This window comes from Rattus norvegicus, chromosome 5 (assembly GCF_021556685.1).
Source record: "Rattus norvegicus strain SHRSP/BbbUtx chromosome 5, alternate assembly SHRSP_T2T, whole genome shotgun sequence".
In the NCBI taxonomy this organism is placed as follows: domain Eukaryota; kingdom Metazoa; phylum Chordata; class Mammalia; order Rodentia; family Muridae; genus Rattus; species Rattus norvegicus.
In genome coordinates this window covers 80157501-80178062 of record NC_141538.1, presented here as the reverse complement: position 1 = coordinate 80178062, position 20562 = coordinate 80157501, and the positions used below count along the sequence as shown (strand labels likewise).

General features: G+C 43.0%; 2 protein-coding genes and 1 pseudogene across 3 annotated transcripts in view; 2 read left to right on the top strand and 1 right to left on the bottom strand.

The window, feature by feature from the left end:
* Positions 1–13927: 13927 nt before the first annotated feature.
* On the top strand, positions 13928–17311 carry Mup4 (major urinary protein 4). Of its 2 annotated transcripts, none has more exons than XM_087549728.1 (7): positions 13928–14081; positions 14389–14522; positions 14753–14826; positions 15520–15630; positions 15977–16078; positions 16248–16293; positions 17053–17311. In XM_087549728.1, exons 1-6 carry the CDS (start codon positions 13983–13985, stop codon positions 16271–16273), a joined length of 546 nt encoding a protein of 181 aa, XP_087405854.1. In that variant the 5' UTR covers positions 13928–13982; the 3' UTR covers positions 16274–16293; positions 17053–17311. The 2 variants fall into 2 exon arrangements, with proteins under 2 accessions (XP_087405854.1, NP_942079.1); NM_198784.1 differs by having other exon boundaries at positions 13944–14081; positions 17128–17296.
* LOC148005819 (uncharacterized) overlaps positions 18430–20562 on the top strand; it is a 28338-nt gene continuing 26205 nt past the window's right edge. Inside the window, 2 exon segments of the mRNA XM_087551795.1 lie at positions 18430–18541; positions 19203–19331. Coding sequence (XP_087407921.1) covers positions 18430–18541; positions 19203–19331 — 241 coding nt within the window.
* Zfp37-ps1 (zinc finger protein 37, pseudogene 1) overlaps positions 18456–20562 on the bottom strand; it is a 29735-nt pseudogene continuing 27628 nt past the window's right edge.

The window sequence follows — 20562 nt, the reverse complement described above, 5'->3', positions numbered from 1 at the left end:
TGTGGGAACTCTGACAGCTGACTGGTTTGGTATTGTTTAACCTTCAAGATGGTCTCAGTTTGATGATGGTAGAGTCTTTTTTTAAGAGTATGAATCTTTACATGAGATCATTAGATGGTAATAAAGTTTAAACTTCACCTAAACCTTTCCAGGAAATACTGTGTTTTTACACTTGTTACAAATTGTCTCCATATTTAGATTAAAATAGGAAACGCTTAAAATTGTGAACAAGGAGATGAGGAGATAGCGTAATCAGTAAAAGCTTGTTAAGCGGTATAGAGATCTGAATCCCATCCCTAGGACCCACATCAAAATCTAAATGTGCTGCTGTGCTCTTGCAACCTCATAATTGGGAAAGTTGAGACAGGAGAATCCCTGAGACTACCTGGCCAACCAGACTTGCTTAATTTACAAGCCATAGGTCATAGGGAAAAACTTTTAAAGACAGGGTACAGTGCTCCTGAGAAATGGTACTCGTGTTCACACACACACACACACACACACACACACACACACACAAACTCATTTGTGAAAATGTTAATTAGAGCAACAAACAGTAAAATACAGTAATTCATGAACTTTTTACGCATGTGCTTAGCCACCACAATTAGTATTTAATTTGCATTTATGCTTACTGAATACTAGGGCCTGTGTAAAATACAGGCGAGGGTATCCTCTGGTATTGCCTAGCTTCCTTTGTTAAAGTCTTCGTTAGGTTCTGAACTAATAGAAAACTTTGGGGAGTTCTTTTGTTGTTTTGTTTGAGACAGAATCTTACCATATAGTGCTGGCTAGCCAGGAACTTGTTATGTAGACCAGGCTGACCTTGAACTTTTTATGTAGACCGGGCAGGCCTTGAACTCACAGAGATGTACTTGTCTCTGCCTCCCAAGTGCTAGAATTAAAGACTTCAAAGAAAACTTTGAGGGATTTTGTCTAGATATTGTTAATAAGAGTTGAATAAAAATGTGGAAAACAGCTGGCAATGTGTTGTAGTGAATGGTACTTGTTATATCGTTTAAATACAGAAATCAGATTGTTGAACAGTGTATATAGTATGTTCTCACTGTGGACAAAGACTGTATATGTGTGTCTGTCTTTTTATGCACCTGTGTACATGTATATGCATTTATACCGATATATTTGTATATGAATATGTTGTAAAAATATAAAAATGAAAAAAGTATGGATGTCTTTTACCCAGCTATGTCTGCACCGCAGTGCCCCAAGATATCTGCTAGGTATCTTGGCAGAAATACATCCTAGCCGCACACTTTTTTACACTCAAACCCTCACATAAAAGAACACACAAGACAACAATCTTTGACCCAATTGGTAAGATATAATTGTCCACTTAAACATACAAAGCCCGGTACCATCCACCCCTTGAGAACATTAATAACAACCTGTAAATACACAGAGCAGAATCTTAACATCACCTGCCATCTTGTCCTGCCATGGCTTCTCTCCATCTCTCCCTCCTGTCTCTTCCTCTCTCCCTCAGTCTCCTCCTCTTCCTTCAAACTTCTCTCCCCCCCATCCTTCCTTCTCCTCTAATGACAAGCCTCTTTCTGTCCTGTACCTGCCCCTCACCAGTACTTTACAAATACAATGCTTTAGCAGAATATCATCTCTCCTGTGTCTGCTTCAGTCAAACATTCCTTCACATTTTGCCTTAGCAAAACACCATCCAACTGTGTTGCTGTAAAATTATTAAAAAAGCTTTCTTTTACCCCGTACTAGATCCGGCACCATAGTGCCCCAAGATATCTGGTAGATATCTTCATCTCAGTCAGCAAAGCTTCTCACCTGCTCTGCTCCATCCCATACCACACTGCCTATGACTAATCTCTGAGCCTGGCAACAATCTCTCTACCCATCCAGTTCCCAAGGCAGGTTGAACCAGGCCAGAAATATACATCCCAAGTCCGTGGCGGCTTAGGGTCTCTGGCTGCCACATAACTCTCTTTGATTTCAATCTCCACATGAAAGAACACACAACACAATAACCTCTGATCCAATTGATAAGATATAATTGCTCACCTAAACATACAAAGCCCTGTCCACATCCATCCGTTAAGAATGTTCATAACTTGTAAATGTGCAGAGAGGAATCTTCACATCAACCTCCATATTCTCTCCGCTGCTTCCTCTGCCTCACTCCAGTCTCCTCCTCTCTCTAAAACTTTTCTCCCCTCATCCCTCCTTCTCATCCAATGGCAGGCCTCATTCTATCTTGTACCTGCCTTCACCTGTGTGACATCCTACACATCAGACATTCCAAATAGCCTTTAAGTTTTCACTTCAACCCACAACCTACCATTCTCTGAAAAAAGAGTTTAAAACACAAAACCAAAAATCACCCCTGGACTAGATATGGGGAATGACACAAGACAATACAGCCTGTAAAAACCAGATTCTCCCTTCTATCCAACACTGACCGAGCAAACTTTAAGCAATTTTCACTAAGTTCAGATGCTAAAAAGATTCCCTTTGTTACCGACTCATATTTAACCAGAATCTGAGCACATCTTGGTGGCCACGGTGTCTTTATTGATACTCATGAGATCAACGCAGACAGTGTTTTTCTTCTGAGAATCCGTGGATGGTTTAGGACTCATAAGGGTGTCTGTGTGACAGAGTCTGGCCCTCAGGGTCATGGATTAATATTGCTTAAAAGCCAACAGTAGAGGCTTTGAAGAAGTCATCCAGGGTTAAGAACTTGGGGTAGTAGGCAGAGTTTATTAGAGCAATTGGTGGAAATTAAATAAAGCAAATATAGATAACTATCAGTTCAAAGGATAAATTCAAAAGTAAGTTAGAAAATGTTGCAAGACAATGGGATGAGAACAGGACATTACAGTTCACTGGGTGAAAAAGCAATGTCAGAGTTTAGAACAGTAGATTCCCCCTTTACAACTAACTCAAGTGGCAGCCAAATTCTACACCTCCAGAAACTACCAAAAAAGGACAAACTCAACTCAAAATGATGTAATATAATTTACATTACAGAAGGAGGAAGTAAAGATTAGAGCCCCTCTCTTTCATTCTATAAGTTCTGTCCCTTTGGAGAATCCTGACTAATACAGATTTTAGTACCAGAAGAGATTCTAGCACAACAGTAGGTCTGCAAGTGGTGTCCTTGCCCTGTCCAGCTCAGCGCTCAGTCCTATCCCCAGCTCTTCTACAAGAGTCCCCGAGCTCGGCCTGATGTTTCACTGTGGGTGTCTGCATCTGTTTCCATTCAGTGCTGGATGAAGCCTCTCAGGGGACAGCTATGCCAGGCTGCTTTCTCCAGGCATAGCAGAGTATCACAAAGGCTGTCAGGGGTTGACTCTCAAATGGAAAGGATCTCAAGCTGGGCAGTCATTGGTCGGCCATTCCCTCAGTCTGCTCCATCATTTCCTGAACATCATTGAGGCAGAACAAATTTTGGGTTGAAGGTTTTGTAGCTGGATTAATGTCTCCCTCCCTCCACTGGAAGTCCTGCCTGGCTGTAGGAGATGGCCACTTCAATCTCCATATTCACTGCTAGTAGGAGTCTAAGGTAGGTCATCCCTATAGACTCCCCAGAGCCTCCCTTATCCTAGATCTCCAGCTAGTTCCAGAATTGCCCCCACCAGTTTCTGTTCTCACACCCAGACCTCCCCAGCACCCTCTCCCCACACCTGATCCCTGTCACATTCCCCTCCTCACCCCCTCTCCCACCTATCTCCCTTTGATGACTATTTTGTCTCCTTCTGAGTGAGATTCATGAATCCTCCCTTGGGCCCTCCTAATTACCTTTGAGTCTGTGGATTGTAGTATGGTTATCCTGCACTTTATGGCTAATGTCTACTTATAAGTGACTAGATACCATGCGTATCTTTCTAGATCTGAATCACCTCACTCAGGACGATATTTTCTAGTTCCATCCATTTGCCCGCAAATTTCACGAACTCTTTGTTTTTAATAGCTGAATAGTATTTCATTGTGTAGATGTACCACATTTTCTTTTTTCCATCCAGCAGTTGAGGAACATCTGGGCTATTCCCAATTCCTGGCTACTACAAATATAGCTGCTATGATCACAGCTGAGCGAGTGTCTTTGTGGTAGAGCAGGGTATGTTTGGGGCATATAGCTGAGACTTCAGTTTCATTTCCAATTTTCTGAGAAACTGCCAAATTGATTTCCAAAGTGGTTGTCCAAGTTTGCACTCCCACCAGCAATGGGTGAATATTCCCTTTCCCCACATCTTCACCAGCATGTGCTGTCACCTCAGTTTTTGATTATAGCCATTCTGATTGGTATAAGAAGGAATCTCAGAGTCATTTGATTTGCATTTCCTGAGGACTGAGGACTCTGAAAATTCCTTTAAGTGCTTCTCAGCCATTCAAGATTCCTCTGTTGAGAATTCTCTGCTTAGCTCTGTAGCCCAGAGTTATTGGTGTTCTTTGGGAATTCGTCTCCTGTGCCAATGTGTTCCCCCACTTTCTCTTCTATTAGTTTCAGTATGTCCGGTTTTATGTTGAGGTCATTGATCCACTTAGACTTGGTTTTGTGCAGGGTGGTAGATATGGCTCTATTTGCATTCTTCTACATGCAGACATTCAGTTAAATCAGCACCATTTGATTGAAGAGGCTTCTATTTTCCATTGTATGATTTTGGCTTCTTGATCAAAAATCGAGTGTCCATAGGGGTGTGTGTGTATGTGTGTGTGTGTGTGTGTGTGTGTGTGTGTGTGTGTGTGTGTGTGTGTGTGTGTGTATGATTTCCAGACCTTTGATTTTATTCCATTCATCAACCTGTCTGTCTCTGTAACAACACTCTGTAGTTTTTATTACTATTGGCTCTGTAGTGCAGCTTGAAATCAGGATGGTGAATCCTGCAGAGGTTCTTTTATTGTTCAGGATTGTTTTGGATATCCTGGGTTTTTGGTTTTCTATTTGAAGTTGAGAACTGCTCTGTAAAGGTCTGCAATGAATTGCATTGGAATTATGGTGGCAGTTGCCCTGAACTCATAGATTGCTTTGGGCTATATGGCCATTTTCGCTGTGTCAATCCTACTGACCCATGAGCATGGGAGTTATTTCGATCTCCTGATAACTCCCTTAATTTCTTTATTCAGGGACTTGAAATTCTTGTCATACAGGTCTTTCACTTGCTTGGTTAGAGTTACACCACCATAGTTTGCATTATTCATGGCTATTGTAAAGTTTGCTGCTTCCCTAATTTCTTTCTCGGCCTGTTTATTGTTTTATAAAGGAGGGCTACTGATTTATTCTGAGTTAATTTTGTATCCAGCCACTTTGCTGAAGGTGTTTATCAGCTGGTAGAATTTTGGGAGTCACACACGTGTACTATCACATCATCTGTGAATAGTGATACCTTGATTTCTTCTTTTTCAGTTTGTTCCTCTTTGATCTCCTTTAGTTGTCTTAGTGCTCTAGCTAGAACTTCCTCCAAGCACTATGTTGATAGAGAGAAAATGGGCAGCCTTACTTATCCCTGATTTTAGTGGAACTGCTTTATATTTTTCTTTATTTTTTTGATGTTGGCTTTTGGCTTGCTGTATATTGTTTTTATTGTGTTTAGAAATGCACCTTATATCTCGGATCTCCCCAAGACATTTAATATGAAGGAGTGTTGGATTATGTCAAAGACTTTTTCTGCATCTAGTGAAATGATCATGTGATATTTTTCTTTTAGTTTGTATGTACAGTGGATTGCTTTGATGAATTTCTGTACATTGAACCATCCCTGTATCCCTGGGATGAAGCCTACATGATCATGGTGAATAATGTTTTTGATGTGTTCCTGGATTCAGTTTGCAAGCATTTTATCGAGAATATTGGCATCAATGTTCATAGTGGAAATTGGTCTGAAGTTCTCTTTATTTATTGAGTCTTTGTGTGGTTTAGGTATTCTAGAAAGTGCTTAATTCATTTCTTTATTTCCAGTGGCTGGACAATGGAGCTGGGAGTCCGGGGGAGGGCAGCACGAACCTCAGGGCAGTATTTTGTTAAGAATGTGTTTGTACAGATTTTCATGTTTTATTTCTTTGTCATGGAGTATCAGAATGATTAAGAGAATATCAGTAGTTGTCATATTTAAATTTTGAGATATCAAAAGAATGTCCCTTGAAGGAACATCATAAAATTTATAATGCATTTATGGTTGTATGAGGGATGCTTACATCACGCTGTGTACAATTATGACTCTGTTAAACACATAACGCCTTTGAGGCTGTACATGGGGTAGTTACACAGGCATAGTTATGACCTGGCTGTTACTTCCACCTGTAAATTAAGCATGACAAAGAGAGATGTGATTGTGTGTCACATTGATCAGGGGTGGGCTTGTAATGGCTGTTCTTGGTTGTCAACGACATCCGGAATTAACTAAACTTTAACAGTCAAAGCACGAGTGAGAGAGTGGCTGAGTCAATTGAAGAAGGAAAGACCCACTTGTCATCTGGATGTTTTTGAGGAGGGAAGGTCCACCTTGAACCTGGGTCACCCCCTCTGCTGACAGCTTACATAGAAGATGTGGAAGAAGGAAGATCCCTCCCTAGAGCCTCCACTTACTCTGGCTAGCAGGTCCATTCCTTCATGAGCTTTAGGGCCTATTTTGGAATTCTGACATACACTGAAAAACAGCTATGACATTCAACCTTGTGGACTAAACAACTCCTGAATTCTTGGACTTTATGTTAATAGACTACCTGAACTACAGTCTGTAGACCATTCTAATAAACTAATCACACACACACACACACACACACACACACACACTGTAAGTTTTATTCCTCTAGGGAACCCCACTTAATACAATACCACAAAGACACTTACATTTGATTTGTATTGGGTAAGAAGTAATGAAAGCATTCACCAAAGGACTGGGACAGAGAAAAAGTGCTAAGACAAACTCACAAGAAAAGACCAAGAACAGTTTCATATGGAGAAAGACCTCCAACTATCTAAAGTAACTCCAGTAAAAGAATCAAACTTCAGAAATAGGGGTATAGGCCACTGGTGGTGAATGGTGACTTTGTAACCATGACACCCTCATTCAATCCTCAGCACCCAAAAAACAAAAGAACAGAATCTAACTGCGATGTTAGAAGACTAGTAACCAAGGCTTTTAGTTGAAACATTAGCCTGAAACATTTGTAATGAAAGATGAGATTAATATTTTGATGTAGATTAAAAATGGATCCTTTGGAGCTGGAGTCACAGATGGTTGTGAACCACCATGTGGGTGCCATGAACCAAACCTAAGTCCTCTGAAAGAACAGCCCTATGCTTTTAACCAGTGACAAAGCTCTCCAGTCCTGACTTGTCTAGTTAGATGTTTTTTAGTTTTATTTTATGTGCATAAGTGTTTGGCTGCATGTATGTCTGTTCACATATACCACTCGTGCCTGAAGAGCTCAGAAAAAGGTGTCATATCTTCTGAACCTGGAGGTATAGGTGGTTGTGAGTTATCCTGTGTATGCCGGAAACTGAACTCAAGTCCTCTGTGAGGGCATCGAGTGCTCTTAGACACTGAGCTATCTCTCCAGCCTCGACTTTTCTATTTTTAAAAAGGACGATAATGAGTACAAGTTTTGTGCTCCAACTCTCCAGCTACTGGCTGCAAATTATTAGCACAAACCTAACAGAGACCTAACATGCACAAAGGAAGCCCCAGCAATGCGGCTGTAGGATAGAGCAAAACACTGAGGTTGGCCAGTAGGGGCAACCCAACACCTTGCTGCACTTGGCTTTGTGAATCCCCTGCATAGATTTCTTGGTGTGGTTAAGATTCTTACTCTTTCCTCTGTAGATGAGCTTAACAGAACTACGCATGCGTAATTCCAGAGGCCGTGGTGTGGTTGTCGGGTCTGTCCTATTATCTCCAGAGTTTCAGTCCTTTTTTGGTTTGTCAGTAGTATTTGACTGGCTCCTCCATATTTTATATATCTCATTAAAACTGTATTGCATAGTGGATGGATGAAAATGTATGAGATTAAGCTGAGCGCCACAACCAATTAACACGGAATGGCACACATTGGCACTTCTCTGCACTCTAAAACTTATTTAGTTATTGTATTATTTACAAACAAATTTCTGACACTAGATTTATACTGTATTTAAGACTGGAGTTACGTTTTTTTTTTAAATTTCCATCTTAAGTAGGTCCATTCTTTGTAGTCATTTGAAAACTATTTAAAGTTCCTTTGCATCTAAATAAAACCAAAGCGATCATCTCTTCAGAAAACCAGTTCTCAGGCTTACAATGAAATTACTTCTGATTGCTCTTTATAAGATAAATTATGAGGGATAAAGACAATCATTGCCATATAGTCTTTATAGACACATATAATAAGCCCATTTTTAGCATTTCTTGTTATATTTGACCATTTAGATTAATTTTAATGTGTGTGTGTGTGTGTGCGCACGCGCGCATGCAGGTGCCCGCCGAGGACTGACAGGGGCATTTGTACTACAGGTGCTTGTGCTCCATGGGGCTGCTGGGAACGTCTGTCCATCCTGCCCTCTGGAAGCATGTCTCGAGACAGTATCAACGACCGAGGCACCTCCCCAGCCCTAAGCACTTCCTCAGGTATCCAGTTTTAAGTTTTTCACATCCGTGGCTAAAATATTTTTACATTCTGAGGTTTAAAACCACTAATCATGCTTCAGTTAAAAAAGAATTATCGTCCACGGAAGCATCCACCGTTCAGTGAAGTGTATGAACCGCCAGCACAATTCAGATTCTGACCTGTAAAGGGCGGTTATATAGGTTCGGTTAAGTTAATGTCAGGGGGAGAAGTCCTGAGATAACTTATGAAACTATTTGCAACATAAAACACAGAAAATTATGAGTAATGAAGAAAGAAGAATAAAAGGAAGACAGAAGCATGAGGTGCGTACATCATGAAGGTTGAAACCAGCATCTCACCGACTCTCATGCATCCAGCATCTGTGTGGATCAGTCAACGGCACATAGATGCCTTCACGTCCACCTGTACAAAGGGATACGGACGTCAGGTTTCAAAACACTAGGCAGAGGCGTTATCTTTATTGTTTCTCATGTAGAGTTGTTTTTTGTTTGTTTTGGTGTTTTGTTTTTTCCTCCTTCATTAGTAACTTTCTTGGGTCATTTTTTATTTTTGTTTTTGTTTCAATTCCACACAGGCTAGAGTTATTTGGAAGGAGGCACCCTCAAGTGAGAAAATGCCTCTAGGAAACTGATTCGGGAGGACCCACCTCACTATGGATGTACCACCCTGGGCAGGGTGTTCTGAGGTATATAAGAAGGCAGACTCACAATGCACAGGGAACGAGCCAGGAAGCAATGTTCTCCTAAGGCCTCTGCTTTAGTCCCTGCGTCCACGCTCTCTCATAGAGTCCCCCCACCACACACACACACACACACACACACACACACACACACACACACATACACACCAACTTCCCTTCATGATAGACTGTAAGCTAAAATAAACCCTTTCCTCCTCAAGTTGCTTTTCGTCATGATATTAATCGCAATAACTCTAAATTGTATCTACGTAAGGATACAGAATACCAATGTGTTCTTAACACCTCACGTTCTATGAACACCATGTACTTTCTCTATAGACGTCCCTCTAATTCCAGCTATCGAGAGTAAGCTTGTATGATCTCTTGCCAGCACGTTCCAGTAACTTCCTTCATGATCTCCTGCCTAAAGGTTCTCAACCTTCCTGATGCTATGACCCTTTAATACAGTTCCTCATGTTATGGTGGCCTCCAACCATAAACTTATTTCGTTGCTATTTCATAAATGTCATTTTGCTGCTGTTAATTATTGAAATGTAAATATCTGATATGCAGGATATAGGACATGTGACCCAAGTGGGGGTCACAACCCACACATTGAGAACCCATGTAGGGTCTCGATCCACACGTTTGAGAGCCACTGATAGCAACTTTTTTCTCTCTTCTCCTGCCTTCCTGTTGGTCTTAGTTATCCAAATGCAGCCAGATGAACTTTGAAAGCACACCTCTAACCATGCTCCTACTGTAATTCTAAAATGCTTCAGGTCCTTCCCAGGTACATGAAAACCAACTCCTACCAAGCTCCTCACGGGCCCACATAAGCTGCTCCGGGATAAGTGTGCCCACCAAAAATACATACATTGGAAGCTTTACCCATAGTGCCTGAGAGTGTGATTTGGTGTAATTATGGTAAGATGAGGTCTTCAGGTTGAACCCTAAGTCAAGATGCCTGACCAGTGTCCTCAAAAGAAAAGACTGGGATACAGGATGGATCAGAGAAGAGACTTCCTGAAGACCCGGGAACACGATTCCACCAATGAGGAAGAGCTCACAAGAAGCAAGCCCCATCGAACACCTTGCTCCCAGAGTTCTGGCTGCCGGAAAGGAGAAAGTCTAATTTTTGCTGAAGTCACCCATACTGCATGAGTTCGAGAGGGCAGCCCCTGCAAACTGACACAACTCCCTTTCTAGTTTCGACTCATTCAGTAATTCCTGTGTTCAGTGTGTTCTAGCAAGGTTTCCTTTGGCGCTCTGAACTATTTGTACTCCTCTTTGCCATGGTCTTCCCGTAGGTTTCCATTCTCCCTACACCTTAGAAGGCCCTCTGCCTAGTTCCTGTTAGTCTGGTGAATTCTCTTGTGCTTAAAACAATAGATTATTTTATGTGTATGAATGTTTTGCTTGCATGTATATCTGTGCAGCACATGCACTCAGTGCCCACATAGGGTGTCGGATCCCTGGAACTAGACTTATGGATTCCTGTGGGTGCTGGGAATTTAACCGGGAGTCATCTCTCCAGTCTCTCCCTCTTCTGGTTCATCCTGCCTTCCCTCCATCAGCCATTGGTGACTGAGGCTAACCCTGCCAAGGCGCTGACCCTTCTGAGCATGCAGTAGTTTGGACGCATGGTTCCTGGTCTCGGTGGCTTACAGATTCCCCTGAGTTGAATATCTTTGTATTGCAATGTTCCTATGACAGATACCTAATTGGGGAGAGGACTCGAGCCCTCTGCAGAAAGACTACTCATGGATAGCAGAATGAAATCCCAGACATCATGATGCAGTATAGCTTAGAGTCCACCCCCAACCTTGAAAAAAAGACTGCTTGGTTGTGAGGAGTGTGAATAGCTAGCCGTCCCAACTGTTAACTGCTTCAGACCCCCTTGTCTTCGAGCTGATATGGTGGTCTCTTTGTGGTGCACATTCCCCCCCCCCAATGATCGAGCAAAACTGTGGCATAGCATTTCTGCCTACCACAGGATAACTTCCCTTCCTTGATTCTGCTTTCTCCTAGCTCCCTTCATCCTTCATGAGTTCCTGGCCAATAATCTCTTTCTCCCCTAACGTTTGTTTCTGCCTCTGTTTCCTGGGGCCCACTCTAGGTTTTGGGAGTTAAGCAGGTTGATTCCAGTGTCTCCAAGCATCCTGTGACGCTGACACCAGCAGGTGCTTTAGAACTGATGTTGAGCTGGGGTCAGCAGTCCTATCTGTCACTCTGCTGGAGGGACTAAGAATATTTCCTCTCTGGGACATGAATCAAATAAGCCCGTGTTCGTTGATGTTCTTTTTGGCCCCAAACACACCCTGGCACCATGTAAGTGACTCGAATGTTTCTGCAGGATTTCTGAATGGGTTATTTATTGAATTAGTTGAGGGTAAGACTCAGGTAAAGGTCATTAAATCATTTTCCTATTAGTCAGTTTCAGAAATGCTAGCTAGTTACACATGGGCCATTAGCTGGTTACACGTACACTCCTTAAACCTCTTACACACATACTTTGTCTAGTCATTTCTTAACAGCCTCAGTGCTTCAGTCACACGAACAGCCCACATGTACTGAGGAGTGTTAAGTGGAAGGGACTGGCTGTTGCCTTCTGCTGGGGAAGCGTCTTCTCATTCATTACTAGAAAAGCAGTAATCTATAGCCAGACGTGGTGCTACAACCTGTAATCTAGGCATTCAGGAGGCTGGAGCTGGGGGATTACCACAGATCCAAGACCATTCAGAAACTCAGGAAGCTCAAGGCCAGCCTCTATGTGAGTTGCTGGGAAGACAGATCAGTGGAGAAGTACGGGCTGTGAGGGCTGTGTGGACTCCCAGCAAGGTCAGAGCAGATGCTCAGAGCTCGCATTAAAAAAGCTGGTAATGGCTGCCTTTAACCCCACCACTAGGTAGATGGTGGAGACTGGAGGATTGCTGGGACTTACGGGCCAGCCAGCCTATGTGAAACACACTAAGTCCCAGATTCAGAGGAAGATTCTGTCTGAAGGGGATAAAGTAAAAGGAGACAGAGCGAGACAACTGGCACCCTGTTCTGACTCCTGCGTATACGAGCAAAGGCGTGTACACATGTGTGCACATGTGTGCACACACACCGTAATCAACCAAAAAAGGAAGAGGAGGGGAGAGGAGCAGGAGAAAGAGGAAGAGGAAAAAAGAAAGATGATAATCCCCTAGTCAAGCATTTACCAAATACTTGTAGACCAAGAGGGGCCAGTAGTCATGTCTCATTCAATCTCAAGCTACACCCACTCCTCCATATTTTAAAGAACCCATGTGCCGTTTCAGTCTGATGTGTCTTGAGCTCTACAGCGCTGTTTATTCCTCTTTCTCCTATTTAACCATCCTCCCTTCTGGTAAAAACATCCCAACCTGTGTAGTGGAGTTAATAAGAACAAAGGTTCCTGAATCAGATGGACAGGCTTGGGTTTAAATCTAAGTTCTCTTGCTAACTGGCTGTATGGACTTGCAAGTTACTTGATCTTTCTGAGTCTTAGCTAACACTATGGAAAGATGAAAATAAATAGTACATACTATAGAGAGTTGATGCAAAGTGGAAATAAAACCTGTCGAGGACTTGCCTCCTTCTTGAATTATTTATTTCCCCACATCAAATACTATTTTATGTTTCTAGTTCCAGGGTAAATACAATTTATAAGGACACAAAATATGTTCCCATTATAACTGTGTTTCTTTGTAAGCAGACTCTTGACATCATTTCTACTTGGACCTCCATCAGCAAATATGACTTTGAACAATACCTTTGTTTTTCTTTAATGATGAGATTATGTCCTGTCAGTTAAAGTCCACGTTCTCTGAGGTAAACAGCTGAAGCAGTTTACCTTAATAAGTTAGCAGTTTGCATTCTGTGGTCAAGCTTTTGGGGTGGGTTTGGGGGTGGGGGCTGTCAGCTTTCCTTCGGAAGACCATTCCTGATAATCTTTTAAATTAAGATTTATTATTTTTATGCATATGTGCCTGAATGAGTGAGTTCATATGTACCACATGTGTACAGGAGATCACAGGGGCCAAAAGAGGGTCATTTCCTGTGACTGGAGCTAGAGTCAGTTGTGAAATGATATGTGAGTGCTGGGAATTGAACCTGGGTCCTCAGCAAGAACAGGTTTCAAAGAATCTGACTCCTTCTTTTGACCTCCTTTTGACTTCCTTGGCCCCAGGTGTGTGCATGGTACACATGCAAAACCAATGCTCATACGCATGAAATGTGAATGAATCTTTTCAAAGAAAACCCAAGTAATTCAGCTTCTTCCACACTCCACTCAAGTCTTGAAGCAAAGATTCTCTCCATGCTTGACCTTCCAGTTCAGTACCCACCCACTCCATAACTGGTTTTCTGATTCTAAGTCAGATCCAATGTTGCATCTGGTTCCAGATGGCCCTCTAGAACACCCACTGTTTTTCTTGGGAATATGTTTTGCGAAATGTATGAGTGATAGAATCAATCCATAGGAGATGACATCGCCAAGTTTCAAAAGGGCAGGAACAATCCTTGGCTTCACATCAGTACATGAGAAAACATTCCACAAAGCCTGAAGGATGGAGGCCCATATGAGAAGGAAAAAAAAACACTCAAACCCAGAGAGAGTATAAAGACGAGCAAAGTGCTGGAGGTGGAGTGTGGGCACCATCAGCAGAGGGATTGTCCCGACAGAGAGGCAATTCTATTCCCTACCAACATGAAGCTGTTGCTGCTGCTGCTGTGTCTGGGCCTGACCCTGGTCTGCGGCCATGCAGAAGAAGCTAGTTCTGTGAGAGGGAACCTCGATGTGGACAAGGTATGCTCAGCGAATAGTAACTTCTGACTCAGAGAGTGCTTTGGAGAACTCTTGAAGCCAAGCAGGTCCTCTGAGGGGATGGGTACAGTGGCTTGTTCTATTAGACAAAGGAATGGCTTAAGACCTTGAAGTAAGACCAGTTGTATACTATTCAGATCTAACAACGTTTGGGGACCTCTGCTCTCACTGAGAGGCAGGGACAGAATGTTAGGTATTGTGACAACTCTATCAAGCAAATTCAAGAAGAAACACATCCATGCGGTATCCCTGCCCCCTTCTCCCTTAATCATTTTCTTATCCATTACAGCTCAATGGGGATTGGTTTTCTATTGTTCTCGCCTCTGACAAAAGAGAAAAGATAGAAGAGAACGGCAGCATGAGAGTTTTTATGCAGCACATCGATGTCTTGGAGAATTCCTTAGGCTTCAAGTTCCATATTAAGTAAGTGAGGTGTTTGCCCTTAGATGAGGAAGAAGAAATAAGAGCAAATTCGTGATTAGTAAAGTATCAGACAGAAACGAAATAACATTTTTAAAAAAGCCATTTTGCTAATTTTGCAAAAATATTCAAAAGGTAAATGGAATCAGAAACTGGAGATAACTATAGAGTAGAGGGTTAAGAAGCCAGCCAGATCAAAATTCCCCTAAGCACCAGCTTGCTCTGTTTTACAGGAAAAATGGAGAGTGCAGGGAAGTATATTTGGTTGCCTACAAAACGCCAAAGGATGGCGAATATTTTGTTGAGCGTAAGTGTATATAATGTCTATATATCTATCCACAAGGAATTTAGTAAACCCTAATACCTTTATCGTGTGTGTGTGTGTGTGTGTTTGTCTGTGTGTGTGTGTGTGTGTGTGTGTGTGTGTGTGTGTGTGTGTGTGTGTGTTGCTGGGGATTGAACTCAGGAACTTGCACCTCTCAGTCAAACTTTCTACTAGCAAACTCACCACAACCCCTTGTAGAATCTCAAGCACTTCCTGACATGGTTGATTTAGCCAGGGACACGGGGGCCATCTAATAGCTAACACCCTGTGGCAGGCAAGGGGGATAAGTATGGTGAGATGGAATCTGATACTGCCCGGTAGCTAGCACCGGTGCACATTGCTCAGGATGTAGCCATGTGAGGGCAGACTTATGAAAGACAGACGTGTCGCTTGAAGGTGCTGAGGGAGGTAGTTAAGCCTCACAGAGGATGAGAGAGAGTGAGTCGCTGCTGTGGCTAAGTGTTCTCTAGTGGGCGTCATCCCAGGGCCCCTTCCTTAGAAGTTACTTCACCAAGTCCAGAAAGCTACAGATGGGAAGCAGCAGACATCCCCGCCCCCATCTCTTCCAGGATATGTATTTTAATGATTTTCATGTTTGGGGTAGAACAGGTAAAGGGTTTACATAATTTCTTGCAGACCAGAGAATTTCTGAGCTGTGTCCCATTTCCTCCACAGATGACGGAGGGAATACATTTACTATACTTAAGACAGACTATGACAGATATGTCATGATTCACCTTGTTAATGTCAAGAACGGGGAAACTTTCCAGTTGATGTTGCTCTACGGTAAAGTATTTCCACATGGACACTGATCTTGGGGTGGGAAGAGAGGAAGGAAACTCTAGCTTTAGTATGGTCTTCCCAGCTTCGTCTGCCTCTTTCTCACTTCCCGAAGGTCGACGATGTTCACCTGCACCCTGCCTCAAGCACAGTGCTGGGCACACTCCGAAGTCTCTCCGTGTGCCAGAAGGCCATTCCGTGGGTGCCACATTCAGGATAGATTGGACCCACACCTGTCAACCATGTCACCAGCCATTTTCTCTCCCTTATGGGGGAGCCCCTGTCCCCTCACTTAGTCCTGTGGTCAATGCCTAGGACACAGCTGCTACACTGACTGCTGCTCTTTTCACAGGCAGAACAAAGGATCTGAGTTCAGACATCAAGGAAAAGTTTGAAAAACTATGTGTGGCACATGGAATAACTAGGGACAATATCATTGACCTAACCAAGACTGGTAAGTCAGGATTCACTTATTTTTCTCATCCTGAATATTATATCATAGAAGAAATGAACCTGGTGGATTGGCTATCAGGCATTTGTTGAAACTGGAGAGGCACCTCATTTCCTCTTTGGGGAATAAAGTGGAACTGGTACCTGAACACGTTCTTGTTCTCACCCTGCAGATCGCTGTCTCAAGGCCCGAGGTTGAAGAAAGGCCTGAGCCTCCAGGTGGGCAATCTCCAGTGAGAGCAAGGAGGGGGTGGGCATGGACCAGACCCTTTCAAAACCGTTAGTATTGTACCCCAAAATTATTATAAGAATAATTTGATAAGGAGTCTTTGAGGAGAGCTTGAACAATGGCTTTGAATTATGTGGATTTGTGACTATCTGGTCCTATTTTGAGCTCTAAAGTAAAGTGACCCAAGCACTTAGGCAAGAAAACAAGGGAGTGAGTTTTCCATAGTTGCTGCACGGTTGTGTAAAAAGGGCTCAGCGATGTGTTAAGTGTCATTAAGAGTTAAAGTTTGAAACAGAGAGTAGCAGGATGTGAGTATGACTGCTCTTCAGAGACTGCGGTCCTACTCCATCCCACTCTGGACAATAAGATCTTCATCTGAACTCTGTACAACCTTGGCTTCTTACCTGGAAGTGGAGTTGCATGATCTCCACTTCTCCTCCAGTCTGGAGAGCAGACTCCTTTGACCCCTCTTTCCCATTTCCCAAGACTTCACTCAGATAATGTAGGAAAGTCTGTAAAAGTGGCCAAGGTTTTCACCATTATTCCTCAAGGCAATGACCATTCTTCAGAGCTTCTTATGCCAAAGGTTGTGGAAACAAACCTCAGACCTTTCGTTACTTCATTTTTCATAGGCCATCCATAAGGAAAGAGTCATTTATTCTGTGCCTTTAATCCCTATTTTCTGGCAAATAATGTTGATTAGATTGCAGAGCAAGATCTATTTTTTCACCCTTTGTTCTATACAATAGAGTGCCTCTCTGTCCAGAAGTCAATCCAAGAAGTGCTTAATGGGTTCCTGTCTTCTTTCTTCCTGGATTACTCAGTGCTGAGTGGAGACTTCTCACCAGGACACCAGCATCACCATTTCCTGTCCATGGAGTATCCTGAGACAAATTCTGCGATCTGATTTCCATTCTGTTTCACAGAAAAGTGCAATCCTGGTCTCTCCAGCATCTTCCCTAGTTACCCAGGACAACACATCGAGAATTAAAAGCTTTCTTAAATTTCTCTTTGACCCACCCATGATCATTCCGCACAAATTTCTTGCTCTTGCAGTTCAATAAATGATTACCCTTGCACTTAAATGTATGTCTATGTGTCCAGAGGGCTAACCCATGAGAGAATGAGGAGACCTCCTGAGTCCTGTGCCCAAGATCCTTCCTCATGTCTCAGAATCTAACCTGAGTCTCAAGATCTCACCACCTCTCGAACAGTCCCAAGACCTGATGAATGCTCTCTAGGGCTCCTGCCTTAGAGGCTTTATAAGGACCATAGACGCATGAGACTTGCTGTACGATTCTTCCATCCATAGACTATCTTTTCCAACAGATCGAGGAGAGACACATCTTTCTAAGGCTATGGCTGCTCAACATGGTTCAGGACATGCCAGGGGTCGGGGAAGGTCTGGTCATTAGAGGCCCAATGGATAAAGACAAAAGTTTGCCCAGCACCCCATAGCATCCTCTGGCCCATAGATCGAGAGATTAAATTTGGTTCAAGCTCAGGATCCTGAATCAAGTTCTTGCTGTGGTTTGCTACAATATGGCAAAACGCTGTTGAGAGAGCCAACCAATTTTGCTGAAATCTCTCTCTGTCTCTCTGTCTCCCCCTCCCCCGCCACAGTCCATATCATTCTCTGACCAAAGCCTCCTCAGTGGCTTCAGCTGCATCCGTGCACCACTGTGCCTGGCTTTTCACTTTTAGTCTTGGCAAAAATTTAAGAGACAAAAAACCAAATTGTTCACAAGCTAAGCTATCCTTGAGTATACTTACAAGATTAGGTAACAGGTCCAGTCCAGGACTCTGTGGAAGATAGAAAATGGCCTGATAATGATGCCATAAGCCAAGGGACCGCAACCCAGAGAAAGGTCCAGACAAACTCGCTAGTCCCAGGTCAACATGGCAGCTGGAGTTCACCTAAAGCCTTCCCCCTTCGATACCAAACACTTTGTGGAAATGAGATGTGAAATAGTAGAAACATTCAAAGCCAAGGAAGAAAATCTAAACACCAGAGACAGAGCCAATCCCTTTGTAAAGAAGAAGAGAGGGAAGAGGTGAGGGTTGATATGGTCGAACTGTCCAATTCTCTGTGGACTGAATAAGAATGATAGGAGTCAGTAACGTTCATGGATGTGTCTGTGGCTTTTCCTCAGAAGGAATGGGAGCAGCTGGAACCTGGGCAGAGAAACGTGTACAAGGATACAAAGCTAGAGAACTGCAGCAATCCAGCCTCGATGGGTAAGGACAGTTCCCCACAACCCAGAACATGTTCCCTGCTGTCCCTTCTTCCTCAAGTCCTTCAGGTTTCCCTTTGATGTTTTCTTGTTTTGTTTTGTTTTATTTTGGTGGTGCTGGTGGTGGTGGTTGGTCAGGGAGTTTTTGATCACTTTTTAGTACTGTTAGGGTTTTGAATCTCAGCCCATGCCTGGACAGAAAATACTAAGACACCATGGTTTCACATGGCGAGGTTTAATGAGAGAAGAGTAGAAGAAGGGAGGAAAGGTGGCCAAGTCATGGGCACATGAGGGCGGTGGGGCAAGAACAGAGAAGAACAAAGAGCAAGAGGGGAAAGAGCAGATAAGAGGTGGGTGGGGCAAGCAGCTCCTTTTATAGTGTCATGTACTATATATATTGTTGCTAGGCAACTGTGGGGCAGAGCATACCTGGCTGCTGCCAAGTAGCTGTGGGGAGGAGCTTAGACAGAATAGCAACAAGGGCTAGGAATGATGCTGTGTCAGAGCCTACAAAAGGGAAGGTGTGCTTATTTGACGTTCATGGGCATCCTTATTTTGAAACATCAGAAGCCATATATGTTGAAAGACCCTGGAGTAATAAAGTTGGGGCTTGATTTCTGAAATGGTTGGTCCAACCCTCAGTGTCTACCATTTCTTATGAGTAGGAAATCAAGATCCCAAACAAGACCTAGTCTCTAAGTTGGATGGAGAAGAAGAGCGGTGGTCTTCAGTGAGGGCGAATAAGAACAGCTCAAGTAGTCTGCACAGACTCAAGAAAACAGGAACCAGTGCAAGTAAGTCTTTAGTTTCTTGGTGGTAAGCTTGGAATTCTTCAAAGAGTAATTTGAAAAATTTCCATAGGGCTCGGGATACAGCTCAGAATAGAGAGTGATTTCTCCAAGGACCTAGATTTAATCCCCAATATGGAAAAAATATTTTTTTCTTAAAAGTCCCAGGTTTTTGTCTCTTAACCAGGAACTAGTAGAAACAACACCAGAATCTCTCAGGAGAAAAGGAATTCACAGTACAGATGTTTTCTTACCTTGGAGATTCTAATATCACCTTCTCCTGTAAACCTGTCCACATGAGCAGCTCACAACAAGCTTTTATTTCATGGAGAAGAAAAGAATGGGTGAATGGAACCATTTAAGTACTCCTTAAATCACTGCTTGGATGTGGTAGTTACCCACTGTAGCTCACTTTCAAATGGTCAGAGCGAGCCGCCTGGCTCAGGGGTAGGCATGGATAATCTCTTTATAGAGGAGGTGCAGTAATTCCAAATGCCATGCTACAGGGTAGCCCAAGAGGCATGGTCTTCCATAAGGAGCAAGAGTATAGTCAGTCACCATTCTGACAGTGGTAGGGAGAAAGCTGAAATCCAGGACTCAGTAGCCTGAAGTCACCTCCCTCACCTAGCCCCTTCCCTAATGTATACTTATTGCTTAGCCTCCAGAAGACTCTTCAATGTTCAATCTCGTTCCTCTTCACCATATTTAAAAAAGAATCCTCAATTTTCCCTGTCCTTTCCCTGCATACCAGTTCCCTAATTGTCATATTTTCTTGTAATAATTTCAGACATTCTTAGATCAGTCTTTTTTCTGCATCTCTGGAGATGGTGGACGCTCCTAATAATTTTGTTTCCTTCCATGAACTACAAAACTCCTCATAACCCTGCTCTGTAAGTGTCCATCCTTAATCCCTGGGATGATTTGAATGAGATATCCCCCCATAGTCTCAGGCTTTTAAGACATCACCCAGTTGGTGGGTGTTTTCATTAGGGCTGACCCAACTGTGTGTGTGCCACACACAGAGATATGGCCTGTTTCCTACTTACAGCTCAAGAAGTGACTTTCAGCTTCCTGCTCCGTGACGGTCCCTTCCTGCCATGCCTCCCTGTCATGATTGTAGAGAGAGACGTATCTCTCTGAAACCATCTGCCCCCTGTTGACACGGTCATGGAGTTTTATCACAGCAATATGAAAGTAACTAATACAATCACTCTCTAGTCAACCTTCTTGCCCTCTA